At 33.9% G+C, this 18,470-nt stretch overlaps 1 protein-coding gene across 1 annotated transcript; it reads right to left on the reverse strand.

Moving 5' to 3' along the window:
- Positions 1–8,554: 8,554 nt before the first annotated feature.
- On the reverse strand, positions 8,555–17,263 carry LOC113240234. The gene is made up of 2 exons (XM_026477486.1): positions 17,081–17,263; positions 8,555–8,862 (listed from the first exon to the last, which is right to left on the reverse strand). The coding sequence occupies exons 1-2, from the start codon at positions 17,160–17,162 to the stop codon at positions 8,555–8,557; spliced, it is 390 nt and encodes a 129-aa protein (XP_026333271.1). The 5' UTR covers positions 17,163–17,263.
- Positions 17,264–18,470: the final 1,207 nt, after the last annotated feature.

Here is an 18,470-nt window from a genome sequence, read left to right on the forward strand (position 1 = left end):
CGATAGATTGTGAAAGAAGTTAAAATTTTGCCAAAAGTTACTGAATTGTGAATGTTACGACGGTCTAATGATTGCTAATTGCGTTAATTCTTATTTTGAGAGTTTCTTTACTTGTACCGAGATCAATTTTTATTCATATACATTTTAACTAGAATAGCCGGATTTGATTATCTATTTTGAATTAAAATGAAAAACTTTAAAATAGGTCTCCTCTTTGTATTTGTCATAAACATAGTTCTAAATACAGTGTATGTATGTATGAACTTACAAAAATGAACAATTCAAATGAACTTGTGCTTAGTAATTGGATGAATAACGAGGATGAATCAAATAAGTTCGTCTATTTATTCTATAAGCATGACCAATATTCAGTCGATAGTCGATAGAATATTTATCGACTGCAATCACTAGCTGCTCGCATCTTTATTTAACTCCGTCTTCAAAAAAGGCAAGACTATAGATTGGATAAGGATAAGGATCTGTAAGTTTTTCACGACTTTTTTTAATAGATGAAAAAATCCGCATTCGTCAATGTGTAAAAAATCTGCATCAGCAAGTACCTTAGTTAGAAAGTTGAAAGTTCCTCTTCGGCGTGCATTATTTTAAAGTTGAGGGAAAACATAGCGAGAAAATCTACATGCAAGTTCGCTCTTCAACGACATCGAGGACTCAGGAAAGTGAACACAGAGGAAGGAAACATTATAGCAGGCTAACAGAGCCTGGGCAGTGTCATTACTATCCAAATATATTTTTTATTATTATTTGTACCATCATATTACACTTCTTTTGTATGTATGTATGTATGTGTGTATATCGTAATGTGTAAGTTGGTATATCATTCAGTATGCTATGAGTACCTATTGTTAGTAGGAACCCATTAACGTTAAGAATTCAATAGATCACCCTGCCTGGTCTGCCACGTGTCGTTTGTCACATAGCTGGTACAATTTTAAATTAACCAATGCGACAATTGCCTAGTTAGAAAACTCAAATCGACTGCAGTTACACAGTTAGTGAATAATACAACACTGTTCGTAAGTACTAATTTGCAATACCTTATAAAGTGTGATTAAGGAAAAGATACGTTTTCATTTTATTTTGCAAAGAACATATTAGTAATATAAATATTTGTAAAAACAAAGACGTGACCTTAAATTCATTTTTGTTATTTATTTAAACAATAAACGACGAATGATATGTTTCAGCGGTCATACACGTAAGGAATACTATGATTTGTTGGCTGGATTGAAGCAACGTCTTCCAGCAAACCGTGACACACGCTGTTCCAACTCAGCCACGGAACGAATTGGTTTTAACGGGGTGTTTTGCGTAGAGTCTCGGAGTCAATTCCGTAGCTCTAGCACTCGAATTCATTCGAATACTTCGATCAACTTTGACTGCTTCTCGTAACACTGTTTACAAGCAAAAGATAAAAATATCAAATATGCCGCTACTCAAATGCTCTATTGCCTTCTGATTGGTTAAATAAGTCTTGCAACCGAATCACAAACCTTAATAAAAAAAATTATTGGTTAAAATATAAGCGATACTTGGCCACTGCTTTTCTTGGTGTTTTGTTTTGCAGCGTTTTTTTTGCTTTCGCTTGAGTTAGTTGTCATGGATTGTGAACAAAATATACACATTAAATATTGGTTGAGTGTCATTATTTTATTTACTCGTAGAAAAAGTATTGTATGCAATCATTACATAATTAGGTCTTAAAATCTCGTACCTCAGGGTACTGGACTTTAAGAACCCTCATTATGCAACAATTACATAAAATACTACAAATACTAAACAAATTTACTCCTATATTATAAAAGCAAGTGAAAACGTGATGAATACAAAGATTTTAATTTTGGATTTCACTAATAAATTAAAAAAAGTTTATGTTAAAATTGGGAGATATAAAAATAATTTGTTAAAAAACTCACCCGTTCATTGTTCTATAAAAATCTTTAGAAAATAAACGCAATCAATCAGGCGTCGATCGAATTTATGTTTTTTCGTTCCGTAAAAAAGGATGTCTTTATAAATCATAACAAAAAGAAAATGGGAAAATAATAAAAGTACAATTATCTTTATCATGGGGAACACTTTATTAGAAAATGGCACAAGATAAGCTCAGACCAAAACCAATTTTAGAAAGGTTCATTTATATAAATGGTTCAATCGAGAATCGTACCTGCCGGACCACGAACCGCGGAGGTTATCACATGGAGTGCTTTACAAAAGTTGAATCATCTCATTACGAAGATGAATTATGATCCGCTATCTCTTCACCTTAGTGTCCACCTAAGTTGTGATTATAATATGTTTTTAGAATTGTGGAGCTATGGAGGACGGGAGTGCGGCATTTGTTACGCGCTTTAACTACTAAGATTACTTCGTCATCCTCATTTCCTGTTGGACATAGGCCTCCTCCAAAGATCCAGCGAATTCCCGCAACCTTCACCCGATCATCGTCCACCATGCGGGTGGTTTGCCCACATGTTGTAGTCACTCGAGAACTCTTTGGCCCCATCGGCTATCTGCTTTACGAGGAATGTTCCCGCCCACTGTCACTCAAGTATTGGAATTCTTTGGGCTATCCATGTCCCTTACTCTGGTTCTTTTGCGGATATCCTCATTTCTGATTCGATCACAGAGTGAAACTCCAAACATAGCCTTAGGTTGCAGGAGTTTACAAGCTTGACTGTGAGTGCGGTCTCTCTTACATTATTTTTGTCCATATATGGCGCCACTGAAAACCAGCGTAATGAGGCGTTCATCAACGTCTCATTACAAAAAGCTGAGTAGTGACCGTTTTGGTAACATATAATGTATGATTGTGTTTGTTTTGTATTATTTATTGTAAAATGTTGCCAAATAAATTATTTTTCTTTCTTTCTTTCTTTCTTTCTTTCATTGGACAAACAAAGCGAAGTATTTGTACCCGCGTCAAAGAACATATAGCTGATGTCAAACACCGTCGCGTAAACAAGTCTGCAGTCTGCGAGCATGTCATGGATAAACCTACACATTCAATGAAGTTTGACAAACCCCAGGTCCTTGCAAAAGAAGTCCGTTATCTACCCAGGATTCTGCGAGAGGCCATTGAAATTAAAAAACATCCTAATTTCAACAGGGAAGATGGTTTCTCCGTACCACCAGTTTGGGATCCAGTATTTCCTCTAATGAAAAATCCCAAACAGACATAAGACTGCAGTACTAATTAATATGTTTTAGTTTATTATATGTTCTAATTTCTATTAATAATTAATAATAAATTAAACTTAATAAAAATTCATTCAATAAAATCATTTGTAAAACTTAATGTAGCGTAAATTGGAATGTTCTCTTTGTAAATTTAAAAATAAGGTATTTAATTAATAACTATTGTAACTATAGTGAAAAAAATAGGGTGGTTTGCATTAATATTAGACATAACTGGTTGAAGACTGTACCACCTCAGTCAACCGTGACCATGGGACCTGTAAAGGGCCCGAAACGTCGGTTTGTTTGAAAAAACAAATATACGCGATTTAAATCCGGAAAAAGTTTTATTTCCTATAACCTTAAGTTAGTCATCACAGGCAACACAGACTGGTTATGGATTAAAATGTCTCTACATACAAACCGCACTGCTGTTACAATAATATTGTAACACAAACTATGTGAAATTCAAAACTATACTATTCCTGAACGAAGAATCAGATTCTTTTCACGTTAATAAAACTGTCGCTAGAATATTGTAAGAAACAATCAAAAGATATCTACTCAACTCAAAACTAGACAAACTTTTTGTGAACAAGTTCTGGACAAAAAAATCTTATGCAAAAATGTGAAACTATTATATCTCTTTTACTTTTAAATGTGTTGGCAAGTAGGAAATTGTTTAGATGTCTGTAATAAACTTTGAAGTGAGATTTAAGAAAATTTTTCTCATAAGAATTTACAATTCTCTTAAGTGAGAACTTGGAGTAACTAAAACATTAATAAATATATTCTGCATACGCGAGTGTGCTGCACTCTCAACTAATTCATAAGTATTGTTTACTTACAATGATTAAAAATAAATTAGGCTACTATAAAAAAAACATAAAAAACAAGCAAATTTGATCGTGTCGTTATTGTTTTGTTAATATGGGTAAATTTGAAACATTACTTCAAAAACCCAATCAGTGCGCTGTTGAACCTGCAAAGACAGTGAAACGTGTTACACAGATCAGCAATAACTAGATATGGTAACTTTTCAAGTACAGATTTATAGTACGAAATGTTTTACACGTCGTTGAAATGTTTGAAACTTTAACCTATACATAATATACAAGTCGTAATGTGAACATTACTGCATTCCAATTTTGAAGGGTAAGGGTACGGGTGAAATTACAGGCACATGGGACTTGACAACTTATGTCTCAGGGTCACGGGCGCAGTGGCAGTGCCCCTCAGATCTTTGTAATTGAAAACTCTACGTGGCACTGCCACTATTATGGGCAGGCGTATTGCTTACCACAAGGCCAACAAATTCGTTTCGTTAGTCCCGTCAATTGGTACCAGTAAAAAATTGCATATACGTTTTTCGATTCTGAAAAAAACGCACTGTTTAAGTTAATACACTATTGTATTAACAGTGTGATATGTAAGCAATCTAAACACGACAAACATAGCGCGTAGTTCATGAATCGTGCGTTTTACATTAGGAATATTTGCAATCAAGCGTAGCTAGAAATCGGTGAAAAATGTACTGGATATGATTATTTTTATAATATGCGCAAGTGCGTTCGTGCGTGATGGAACTGTTTCTGAGTATATGCAATTTTTTTAATGCCATTAAAATTGAAGACAGTGTTTGTTGTTTTGTTAATTATTGTTAAACATGGATGCATAAATAAAAAAGCGGAGTCACAAATTGAGATTCGATTGTAACAGCATATCCACCGCAGAAAAAATGTTTGTGGATTTATAAAATTCATATTAGCTAGAAAATCATGTCTCCTAATTGCAGCCAATAATAAATTCGTGTTTGGTCGTAAGAGATTGCAGGTTTCATTCAAATGCAAGTTTAGCACTTAAGATATTCACTAGTTTATAACAAATTTTATCAATATTATTATTGTTTTGCATGTACATAAAAGTTGTTATTGTAAATAAAAAAAGCATTTACAGTGAACTTATCACATTCATTGAAGCAACCAGATCGTAAGCAAAATGTCCCCATTCAAGTAGCAAAAGAAGTTCACAACTACTATTAACACGTAAAAAATATAAAGATTTTTCACGAAAACTCTTTTAATGTGGGACTTTCACAGAACCTGCTAATTTTAATCCTGAAATTATATCACGAATTAATATAATAATATGATTTTTTAAATCTAAATTATAAAGATAACGCTTGCTCAAGTCGTGTATCATGTGTTTGGCATTCGTGTGAGACACCTGTGCAATTAGCACTTAATGTAAACAAGATAATGAGGGGTATCGGGTTTCATATTTTAACTGCGTATAACGAAACGATGACGTGACCAGGTTTCAGGTTATTTCGTGGAATCACCTAGAGACATCCATGAGACTGTATTCAGTTTTATGACAACAGCATAAACCTGGACAGTGGCAGTACTCACCACATTCGCCCAATGAAGGTTAGGAAATTGATATGTTTGCTAAGATTTTTATAGTTTTTTATATTCACCGGAAGAAGCGATAATTGATAATAAAAACTGCACAGGATTCAACAACACTACAAGTACGTGCTTTGATTCGGAGTAATAACCTTCAGCGTGAGGAGCAATCATACTTCAACTAGGTCGACACTATAAATTTAACAGTAGTTAAATATATGTATTACATATTTTTAACGCTTTATTAATTAAACTTAATGGAGAATAATTTTGTGGATCCTTACCTTAGCTGTAGCTAAAGGCACATCACAGGATTTTTTTTCAGGGGTAAACTTGCTTTCATATCCGTACGCAAACTGACACAGTTTATACAATTGCATTTTATATAGAATTGGTCATTTCAAGAATTGGTTAATGGTGGAATTTTTAAAGAGTTAGCCATTTTCAGAACCACTCATTTAGCAAATTAGCACTAATTGCTAAGCTAATGGCTATTTTCTACTTTTCAATACAGAGATATGAAATAATCCAAACCGTCTGCTTTAAGGAAGTGGGGTATAACATAAATGTGGGTTTTGCCCCAAACTCGTTAACAAATTCTTTATTGCAAAAAAGGGTATTAAAGAATACCACGAGATCTAACATTTTCCTGTTACCAGTTAAAATAGTTTTTAAAATTTTTAAATAATGCACTTATCAAAGATCGTCGCCCACCAAAGTATAAAAAACATACCTACGGCGTACATAAATGACATATGGCTAGATTTATAGCATAATATGTGTACTTACAATGGTATGTGTTCGTTTTACTGTGAGTACTGAATTAGGACTGTGAGTGAGGAAGTTATGGGGAAAAAATGTATTTTTAATTTAAAAATGTACGTTAGTGTGAAATATTCGTGTATTTTGTATTTATTGTTGTTCAATGAACACCCAGAGGACGATTCCGATATTTTTCCTACTAAACCGATCGCACAGGCTGCGTGCATGAGTGTGACGATATTTAAAGACTTACTGTCAAAATTGACAGAGAGTCTGACTATAACCTAATTAAAAGTTTTCACACAATTTAAAACATGTTTCACATTATTAAATCGTTATTGCCATATTAGATGTTAACGTAGTTGATTTTCAAAATTTTTTACATAGCCTAGAAGTAGTTTACAACTGCACAATTTAAAACGAATGTGGTTTTTGTACATAACATCCATTAACCGGGTCAGATTATGGGCCATGATCTTTCAAGGATTTTTATATTTTAGGAATTACTGTAACATTTGTGTGAAACAAGAAAGAAAGTTTTTTCAAATCAGCAACAAAATCTTTTAATAATTTAGCAGCGCAGTTAAGGGGTTCCATTTTGTGGTCTGTTGGTTCCATATTCAGGTTCCTTCAAACCAACACTAAAACAACCCAACCAACGTATCAATGGAAAATACAGCCTATCTTTGAGTTTAAGTTACATGTATAATGGCCATTTAAACGTTTTTGTAGAAGTTTAAAGTTGCGTAACGGCTCCGGCAATTAGGTCGGCAGTCTGCAAAAGTAACTAATAGCGAATCCAAATACAGACTTTGACTTTAATTTTTCTATTACTAGTTAATTCTAGAAAGTATTAATTAACCACTTACAAGCATACTGCATACTGTAACCATATTATTCTAATAACTATAATGACTCCCTAAATGTGTAAACTAAGAAGAGTGTGCTTTAAGAAATATGTGTAAATGTTAAACATCGAAGTGAGAGTACATTGACCTTTTGTAGATAGCTATTCACGATAACCGGGTAAGTGTGTACATATGAGATAAGTTGACATTTGTTTAAAATAATTAACCTCTATACAGTATTTTTATTTCGCGATAACCAATACCGATAGCGAGGTATTTTGGAGTTTAATTTTATGCCAAAACAAAAGATTTAAAATAAAAACATTAAAGGAAGAACTTTATTAAAACATAAATAAATTCACAGGCCGAATAACCTGACCACTAATTTGCTACGTTCCGAAGTCCAACTAGATTGAGTAGGTAGATACCGGAACCTATTTTGAAAAATTTGTTACTCCTAGATCGTATTTCCTCGTTCCTAGATCCTAGACGTATTTTTTCACAATAACATTATAACAATTATAAGCATTTATTTTGCATAATAAGTATCCGTATATAAATCATAACAAACTAGACATGTGTGCCGCGCCACCGTCATACATAAACTTGGTCGGCGTAAAAACCGTGTGCCGAAACTTTGTTTTAAGTATCAACAGTTTCTTTGTTAATCATTTAATTAAATTAAAATTACAGCCATTTATTTTTATGTGATTGTTTTACAAAAACATTCTATAAATTGAATATTTTTAGTGACAGTACCTTTGTAGATACTGCAACCGTACAAGTTAAAGTATAAAAATGGTTGAAGATGAACATAAAGAATGATTTAAACAAATGTTTTAGTGTTTTTTGAAGGCTTTAAAGCGGTTACACGCAGCTACTTTTAGCGCGCTTTTAACGCGAGATTGCATTTAAGGAAAGTATTTTTTTATTCAATTCTACTTGTTGAACTGTATTTATTTGTGTTGTATACAGAACATATATCTTGAAAGTGCTAAATATTAAATATCCAAGAATTAAGTCATTTCACTCCTCTAAAGCGTTAAACAAAAAACATAATCTCCGCTTTGATGATTTTATGATGCGCGAACATCCCTATAACAGACTTATATAGGCTATGTTAGTTTATAAATATGTTAAATTTTTTGTATTTTAAGCATGGTTTAAAATTGTTTTTTATTAATATTTTTTCGTCTGTTATGTCGCAAGTAGGTCGGAGATATATAGTTTTAATACTAAAGAAACAAATATAAACAGTAAAAAAACAAGAGCCCCACCGGATCAATGTCAAAATCACAATAAATGCTTTCTTTTTAATTTTATTTGTAAAACTTCAATATTTTATGGCATCTTAGGAATCCAGAATTCATAGTGCTTAATCGTTGAACAAACAAGATTGTTTGAGGAGTTGTACTTACTGGTGTTTATTGTGCGATTTGGTTCTGTGCGATTTGGTTCGTTGGAGGAGTGGGGCGGTTTGCCTGGCGTCGCCATGGTAATCGGTACTGAGCCGGTGGGAGATGCGGGGGCAGCCGCGGCAACAGCAGCACCGGGGGCGGCGGTGTCTCGGCGCACCCGGACATCGAGACTATGCAAGTGAGGAGTCGGGAAACTGTAGTCCGTACCCTCCACCGTGTATGTAGTATATGCTGTAACAAAAATAACAAGGTACAAGAACCAACAAGACAACCGTTAAATACAATTTTATGTAAAAACAGCACCATTAAGGTCGGGATATCGTTTATGAGCTACGATTGCGCACGAAGACAAATTAATTAAAATTCTTATTACACGTTGTAGTTCGACTGTTTTCCTCCTCTATTCCAGCGCCATTCTCTCTCGGCTTTAGTTTGTTCACAAACACAGAAATGCAAGGTAAAACCTGCGGACTAGATATGTATCTTCAAAAATTCCTTAATACAACCGCGGTCCTAAACCGGCCACAACAAAATAGGAGTTAAAAGCTCCATAACTTGATTTGCGATGAATAAAAAACTTGGCGACAATACGTGCATATTAAAAATGCAGGGAATCCCCACAACTATAGCTCTTAGGATTTTCATGGATGAGCAATCGTTATTTTATATCATGACACTTCTACACCTACCCAAAAAGCTAAGACAGTCAGAGTCACTTAACTTGTGTTAGGTTCGTCTTAGCATTGCGTAAGTATGACCACATTTCCGTCTTTTGTGTTCCTTTTAAGAATTATAACAACTCTTTTCTCCATTTTGTTCGACCCGGCGGCACCTGAGGAGTACCTTAGATATATATATTAATTCTCAATCGAGATGCGGAATTTCGTTCTCTCCGTAGTTGTCCTTCTCACCGCGCTAGTTTTTGTTCAAAGCTACTTCAAGGCTGTACATTAGCGCCACTTCTCTTTAATATTCTTTAATTAATAATGAAGAGATTTTCAAGAAAGTGTCATCGGATAATTTTGGGCTTTGGTGTTGTTGTGAACGGCACCCCTGTCAACAACATACGCTACGCGGTTGATACCGTCTTAGTCTCTGGAGATCTGTAATCGCTACAGAAACTGTTTAGTATGGTCGATGAAGTGGGTAATAGAATGGAAATGGAACAGGGATTACGCATCAACATTGCAAAGACCAAAATACTTGTTGATCTCAAAGAAGCCACAAGGTAAAGCTATTTGTTGGGATAGAGGATGGAACCATGCTCAATAAATTAAAGTCCGCAACGAAATGGCTTGTTCAAATTTCTTCAAAAAGAATAGAGTGCTGTGTCATAGAAACCTGAGTCTCGGGTTGAGATTGCGCATTGTACGTTGTTACGTCTTCTCAGTCCTACTGTATGGCATAGAAACAGTGACTTTCACAAAGAACATAACAAGGAAGCTGAAGGCTTTTGAGATGTGGATTTACCGCCGTATTTTGAGAATCTCGTGGCGTGACCGGGTCACAAATGTAGAAGAACTCAATAAACGGAAGAAAAAAGTGAAGCTTATAAACACCATTAAGTGCAAGAAAATTTCGTACTTCGGCCACATTATGAGGAACAATAAGTACAAATTACTCCAGCTTATTATCCAAGGCAAAATCGTTGGAAAAGAAGTATTGGCTGGCACTTCTGGTTGAAAATTTTGAGGGAATGGTTCGGCTGCAGTACCACCTAGGTCTTTAGAGCGGCCAATAGTCAGGATAGTCATGATGTTGTCCAACCACCGATAGGAGAGGAACCCCAAGAAGAAGAAGAAGATAGTTTTCGATCTACTACGTATAAAATAAATCATAATATAGTTTTTATTTTACTTAAAATTGCAATATTTTATAGATTAGATCTACTCGCGAGCGGATGGAGCTTTTCGGAAGACTGAAGACACGGACAGGCGTCACAGGCGGAATGATGACAAGTTCGAAAGCGACAGTCGCTAGCAAGTTCCCCACGCAGACATTACAACTAGAGATGGGCGTTTAAACGAAAAGCACTTAAAAAAGTTTGCTTTTTTGTATATTATATATTGCAATATTGTTTTTAAAAAAAGCACGCTTTTCAATTTAAGCGTAAGCGTTAACATCGTGCTTATGTTTCAAGTCTCGCTATCTATGTTTCCTAAACAAATTAATTCGTCAATATGGATAATATTTTATAAATAAAAACATAACTCATGTAACTCATGTTTTACAAATCAACTTATTAAAACATTTAGTAGTCTGCTCGTGCTTTTCGCTATCAGCACAACGTTGCAAGCTTTTTTAACATAAAAGTCTATGCGCTTTTGCGCGATTTTGCTCCATGCGCGATTTTGGAAGCTTCGAACTAAGAAGCGTTTAAAAAAGAACGATTAAAAAAAGCACATCTTTTAAACGTTTAAAAAAGTAAGCAGTTTTTCCCATTTGTAATTATGACACGTACATATTTCATGCACTCGTGTTATCGATTATTTTTGTTTTTTACATGTGAAATTTTACATAACTGATCCCGTACAAGTGTAGGTTAATCGTCCTTTTATTTTACGTTTATGTTAGTATTTCGTCTTTTGATACACATTCTGTGCGAGGTTCGATATATCATGGGAAATAAAGATATGGTCGATGTGATTTATGATAAAAAAAAACACAACATATTATTGTAACAATAAACATCGCAATGTTTTGAAGGTCTCTCTGTGCGGTTTCCCCCAAAATACGAAACTGTTTAATAACAATGAAAGTGTAGATCATGAGAGCGATGCACAAAACGTAAACAACACGCAGAGTGTGTGAACTCGATCTGCCTTAATTCTAAATTGTTGTTTCCTGTCCAATTAAAAGTGATCATAGCGTGCACTCATCTGAACTATTTCATGTATTGTACTGTTTTTCATATCTTTTGACAATACAACAATGACCCTACTGTACATTTTGACCCAACGCAAACGACTGAGACGGAATAACGTATTCGTTCATTGACCCCATTGTAGATGAATCGGTGGTATTTGTTATATAACACTTGTGTCTCTTGTAAAATTTTGCGAAATTAAAAAACCAAAAATAAAATCGTCACACATGTATTTTTTTTACCAATTCTAAGCCTTCCCTAGGTGAATCGTAAGTGTTTTTATATGAAGTTCGGTCGACTAATAAATTTTGCTAAGAATAATGAAGCTACGGTTTATTGGTAAGAGCTTCAAAAGTGGTCCTTTGTTTCTTTTCGATTCTGGAATTATGAATCAATGATTGTTTTTATCATAGCAGTTGTTGCGCCACACAGTTTTAAATGGCAAAAATCTAAGTGGCACTGCGCCCGACGAATAATAACGACGTATAATTAATTATGGAATTTATCAAAGTTAGAATCATAATTAATTCTCGAGGTCATCATTATAGTTCTTTCTTTGTCCAGTATCCAACTTCCGCAGGTGTTTTTGATTCAACAATTGTCCTGGTAATTTAGAAATTATCAAGGAATCAGTACATGTTAATGATCTGAATATCCATGAACTTGCAAGATCGATGTGCAATTCTTTAAAAATATTCTCTACTCAAGATGAAAATAAGGCAAGTCATTCACATGTGGATTCGTAAACAGGTCGGGCCTCTATGTTAATGTTATGTTTTTCCTCACTACCTTACTCTGCCTGACTAGAAATGAGTGTAGGGCGCATGAGAAATGAATGGGCGAAAGTGACAGATACAAATCGTTAGACTGGCTGAGAACTATGCTGTTAAAGTTAAGACAAACTATTAAAAGAGAAGAAGAATAGATTGCTTTTTTTAATAAATATATCGTCAACAACATTGACCTACCAACAAATGGACATCGGGTCAAATACAAAAACCACTAAAAAAAATGTCCGAAGTTAACCTATACAAACGTAGTGACATCTAATGAAATATAAAATACTAAAACATTTAATTTAAGTTGTAACGTCATTGCAGTACTGCCTAATTTTACTTGCAAAAATATTCAGTATAACACCATATTCAGCTTCTACTGGAAACTTAACAAAATGCACCATATTTAGCTTCGACTGAAAAATACTTGAACATAAGAGTAATGGAGTAGCCTTTCTCGTAAATATTAATTAATTTATTATTATGTCGAATTTCGTACAAATTCACTTAAAGATATAATAAAGAGTTGGGCAGATACATATATACAAATATTACTACAAATGTGAAAATAAGCTTGTACAATAAGAAATGTAGCGATATTACAACTAAACATAAACTCAAATATCGTAATTCCGAAAACCGATTTATAATAAAACCGTTACGCTTTCAAGTGATTTTGATGCAACTAAGTAAAAGCTAATTTTGGCTTTGTGAGAACACAAATCCAAAATTAGCTTTTGTTTTGTAATATTCCTAAAAAAATACATTTGACATTATGAAAATTCGAGTTAACGTTATTTCGGGCAAATGTATTTTCTGATTTCTGATAGGTAATTCCAAGCAGTACAACGGGTACAACAATATTTTGTTAGTTATTGCTAACGTTTAATAAAAAGTCATTATAAAAATAAGGTTAAAATCAACACGACTCTATAGTTTCTTTGTTCCAAATATTTCAATCGCTTATAGTTCGAACAATTGAAAATGACCAAGAAGTTTATTTAGGCTTCTTGAAATTGACGTAAAGGGTCTCTTTACATCAGGACAGTTTGCTATTTGATTATTTTGTTTGCTTTTGTAATTTATATTTGCGATTAATTTATATATAAATTAAATACTTTAAAACTGTACCAAATAACACTTTTAAATGAAAACTATGATAACACAATATATATGTTTAGTGAAAATATGATACAAAATCCTGTCTTTACACTTTACTGCAGTAATTTTTACAAGTTATTAATAAATAGTTCTGCATGATTGACAACCGCGCTGTCAGTCGCGAACAAACGAAGACTGTTGCGCGATTGACGCTCTGTATGCGATTTTAACACCCTATAGGTGGACAGGTAGAGGACACTTTTTAGCGCGAACCCGACGTCCATTTGTTGGTAGGTCAATGGTCAACAAGTAATATTTGACCGTTCATTGACTGTTTCATTTAACTTTTCATTTATCATTTTTACATTTTATCTACTTTTAAACTTCACACAATCGTTAATTAAATCTCAGAGGACACAAACATTGGCCTTAAACACATACATTTAACCTCGCACAAACCTGTTCAAGCACCTATTTAATAATAAATAAAAAAATAAAGACATAAAACCCGTTTTGATATTTTGATCTCGAGGGTTTTTGTGTATGACGTTATTCGTTATAGGTACGGGGTTAGCAAATGTTAAAGAAACCGGCTATTTGGCAACAAATAACAATGGTTTTTTTTATAAACGAGGTTTTTAAACTTTGAACTCAAACACCTCGTTTTGGGCTCTGATTTACGAAGCAATTGATCAAGTTACTTTTAGACCCTGGATTTTTGTACTCTTACTTCACGTATCGTACTTATGACATGCCATATATGTTAGTGATGGCATAGGAAGAATCAGTCCTTGCAAATTGGCAAGAGATCCTATAGCGCGGAAGTCCTAGCATATACCATTTTTGAGTCTGCAAATAAAGCATTTCAATGCCTTACTTTCTCAAACTCGTGTCTTATAAAGAGTGGTTATTCAGGAGCTGGAGAAGCTTTCTATTTATTTTAATTTATAATAATCATTTTTGAGTCTGCAAATAAACCATTTCAATGCCATACTTTCTCAAACTCGTGTCTTATAAAGAGTGATTATTCAGGAGATGGAAAAACTTTCTATTTATCTTAAATTTCTTATCAAGGGTGTTAATTTGGATGCATTACTTTAAGAATAGGTAAAAGACAGTGCGTAAATATGAAGGAAATGTGATGAGAAATCAGCCTGCAACATTTGCATATACAATCCATTTTTTACATTTTATTAACTATGTGTTTTAAGATACGAGTTTGAAAAAGTAAGGCGACGATTTGTCACTCATAAAAAACTTAAGACATTCCTACCTTAAGTTAATTATTAACTAAACTTCTTATGTTCATTTATTTCTTAAGAGAACAATATCATTTCTTATTCTTCGCATTACTTTTTGGCTGTGCCGGTTTCAGAAGTATCCAGTTATCCCATTGACCTACCAACAAAGTTAACTGTCAATTTTATTCATTGAGTGAATTTTAATTTTGATTATTATATCCAAATTTACCAGTTAACGAATTTCACATGAATTCCACCTGTGACTAATTTGAAAGGCAGTCCTTTATGATACATGAGGGAGAAATTCTAAAGACAGCTCTTCTCCCTGCGTGTGTAGAAACCACCTGGACCCTGATTCAGAACTCTTCGATATTTTAACCTAATGTGAAACTTATTATACTATTTTAACTTAAAAAGTGTGATTGGATATCGTTCTCGAATCAAAGGGCTTTTGGAGCTATTCCGAGTTAAACATTCAATTTGGTTTCGGATACAATATTGGTAACCAACAGCATTTATGGAATTAGTCGGTGAAATAGATTATAAGAAAAATGTTAATCCTTTTATATACATTTTTAAGACTTTCAAAGGCTTAAAATAGTCACACAGCCACCAAATGATGAATTTATTGGACACCAAATTTCCCAATCGCATAAATTCATGAAATTCAGCAGTTTAGTGGCCAAATCGATCATGTGATTTAACTCTGCTGGATTATATTTCATGGGGTTATGTTAAAGACAGAGTCTAAACAGAGCCAATCAAATCAATTGCAGTCTTAAAACTCAAAATTCGTGAAGTGATTAACGAAATAGATCCACCATTTTGTCAAAAAATGCTTAAATACTTTCATGAAACAATTGACGTCTGTAACTGTGGTTGTGGTGGATATTTATCAGATATCATTTCTCATTAATAATTGCCAAACCTTACTTTTTTTAATATAATAAAAATTTTAATGATTGTCATCTAAATTTATTGTTTTATTTTGATTTACAAAACATTCTTGTTGAAAAACCCCTTATAATACTATTTCCTTGTAATTTTTTGTGTAAAGTTAATACAAAAAGAAACGTGTTTTCAATTATTTCTGATTTTGTGGTGGTGGGCATTAATTTATTTTGTCTTGACTATATGGGTAGTGAGTCAAACAGTTTGGGAACCTATGCTGTAAGTGTTGGTTATACTGAGCTAGTGAATTTGTACCATACGATTATGATTGTGAATATGGTTAAAGAAAAAAAAACCACTGCGACAATTCAAAGCATAAAATGTAGACCTTTGTCCTGTTTCAATAGCTTAATTTGAGCATTTTTAATTAATGATTTAATTTGCATGGATAATTCTGCCCAGGACAAGACAAAGAATTGACGCAATCTAAATGTTGTGCTGGAGGTGGATGCTGAGAATACTCTGGACTGATAAATGTACCAATGCATCAATCCTGTTTCATCTTCAAATTAAAACCCAGTTGTCCACCATACGCCACCAATGCATTGTTTCATATTTCGGCCTATATTTATTAAATGTTGAATGTTTGTAGAAAGTGATTGTAGTTAAAGTCCAGTTAAAAAAAGTATGATCACACTTGTATTGATAAGGAGTAATTCATATAATGTAATGATTTGCCAAATTATTTTATAGCCATTGATCAATAACTAAAAATTATGAAATATCAAATCTTTTGGTAACTTCATTTGGTATTATCAGTCAGAGACAGCATTTATACAAACACATGTGTGGCCAGGGTTTCCATTATGGCGTAATTAAAATATTAACTATTTAAGTTGGTAATTTAAACAGTTAATATTTTAATTTATATTCTATTTTCACTTCATGAGTACTGTCCTTCTAAATCTTAGGCATTTTTATAATTCTGAACAAACAAGAAGTGCAGGTGTATAAAAAATTACTAGATCTGCACATGTGTCTGAATATGAATACTGATCCCATATAACTAAAAAAAGAAAACTAGTCAAACTTACCGGTCTTTACATACAGGAAATGCTCTGTTTTTACATACCTACAACTACATTCGATAGTCTAAATTTCGGAGCTATTTGAGTTTACAAAACAGTACTGTAAAGGTTATAACCTCATCAGCGACAATGTAAGTAAGTAAATGTGAAAATATCGTAGGTACTCCTCAAATAATATTCCACCCTACGCGAAAATCCATCGCCATAATAACAACAAACTGTAGGAAACGGCAATTTCTGAGTGTTGTGAAACACACTTGTTGCGTTCGACGTCCTACGGCATGAACACGAAATTTTAGCTTGACCTAAAAATCTGTCTTTCGATTTTCACGTCTTACGAGATCATCATGACAGTCAATAAATAACCGCTACAACGCAATTATTTAGCCTCCTATTGACGTCATCTCGTCACAAACACTAAGGATTATGATTACTGAATAAGAATGTACCTTTAATACTTTGTTTGTAAGAATATTTGCAACTTACCATTTACGCTAAAAGTAAAAAGTACAAGCAGCAGTAGAACGTCGACGGTTCTCGTTTTCACTTTCCCCAAAGAAGAATCCATTTTTGCACAGTAATATATGATGTAAAGAAACGAATTTTCACGAACTAATAAAAAACGTCAAGTAATATTCGCACTTTGTCTGCTTTGACGTTCTCCACGCTGGCGTTTGTGTTTGTGTTGGTTGGTTGATGCGTTCGCGTTGACTGACCATCGATTCGTTCGAAGGATCATAGAATATACCAGAGATAGATATAATAATGTAACAGTAACCCTTCATAGACCAATTTGTTCAACAACTTGTGAACCTGTCAATTGACGATGAAATATTATGTTGATTGTAAGTGCAGCTCCTATAAGTATACCAAAGTAAAATAAAGTACGTAATGAAATTCTGTCCACATATTACAAAGATGTGGTGGATTCGTTTTTTTCCATCCTTTATGGATTCGACTCTCACACAATCATTGGCCGATATAGGTACCTATACCGTACTTTTTACGGATTATTGTTGCTGTACTTTTTCTTGTATTATTTTTCTCGATTTTATAACTTTACAAATTTTTTGTTATTTTCTAAAATAAATGTAAACAGATAAGTGAATAGAGAAGAGTTGTAAGTGGGAAGAGGCACATGGGATTGAATAAAATACCGGAAAAGAGAGGAACGATAAAATTTAGGGCAATTTAGAAAGATGTGATTAAAATCACCAACTTCGCTGCACTCACTTAAATCGCAAACGATAACTATAGCCCCTATAATCTAGCAAGGTGAACGAGTGTACAAACGAAACCTAATCCCAGATTACAGAGCCACGGTTTCACCGGTATAAAAAAAAATTGGATATTACTACAAAAAATAATATAATTTTGATCATAATATTTATACAAACAGTTTATTTAAGTGTTAGGGCGCGTTCAATTTAGCCGCGCGATTGCCAGTTTTCATACAATTTCTTGAAGCGTTGCAACCTCGCGGCGGTCGCGCGACTGTCGCACTGCTGCAGCGCTTCTTGAATTGTACGAAAAGTGAAAGTCGCGCGGCCATCACGCGGCCGCCGCGCGGCTGCTAGCCTGCCGCTGCGGCTAACAGCGGCTAATTTGAACGCGCCCTTATAGTTCCTCGCCTGATCCCTTTTTTCACTTTTTCTCCATCTTACTAAAGTCATTTAGTTTCATTGAATTTCACGGTCAAAAACCTTTTACGTGGCTAAAACGCTAACCGCGATAAGCCTATTTAAAAAAAAACTAATTATCATTCCGATCCGCATCGTACTTTGAGTTCGTGGGACGTAGCGGCCTTGCTAATGGCGTCCGTCATAATTTTTATAAAACTACCGCATATAGTCATTTTTACTTTACATTGGCGAAA

This window comes from Hyposmocoma kahamanoa, unplaced genomic scaffold, assembly GCF_003589595.1.
Source record: "Hyposmocoma kahamanoa isolate Upper Pololo Valley unplaced genomic scaffold, ASM358959v1 100021, whole genome shotgun sequence".
Classification (NCBI taxonomy): domain Eukaryota; kingdom Metazoa; phylum Arthropoda; class Insecta; order Lepidoptera; family Cosmopterigidae; genus Hyposmocoma; species Hyposmocoma kahamanoa.

Coding starts and splice junctions, on each gene's coding strand:
- LOC113240234 (XM_026477486.1), bottom strand. CDS start 17,162: ATGGATTCTTCTTTGGGGAAAGTGAAAACGAGAACCGTCGACGTTCTA. Junction 8,863..17,080: donor TTTTACTTTTAGCGTAAATG/GTAAGTTGCAAA, acceptor TTTTTGTTACAG/CATATACTACATACACGGTG.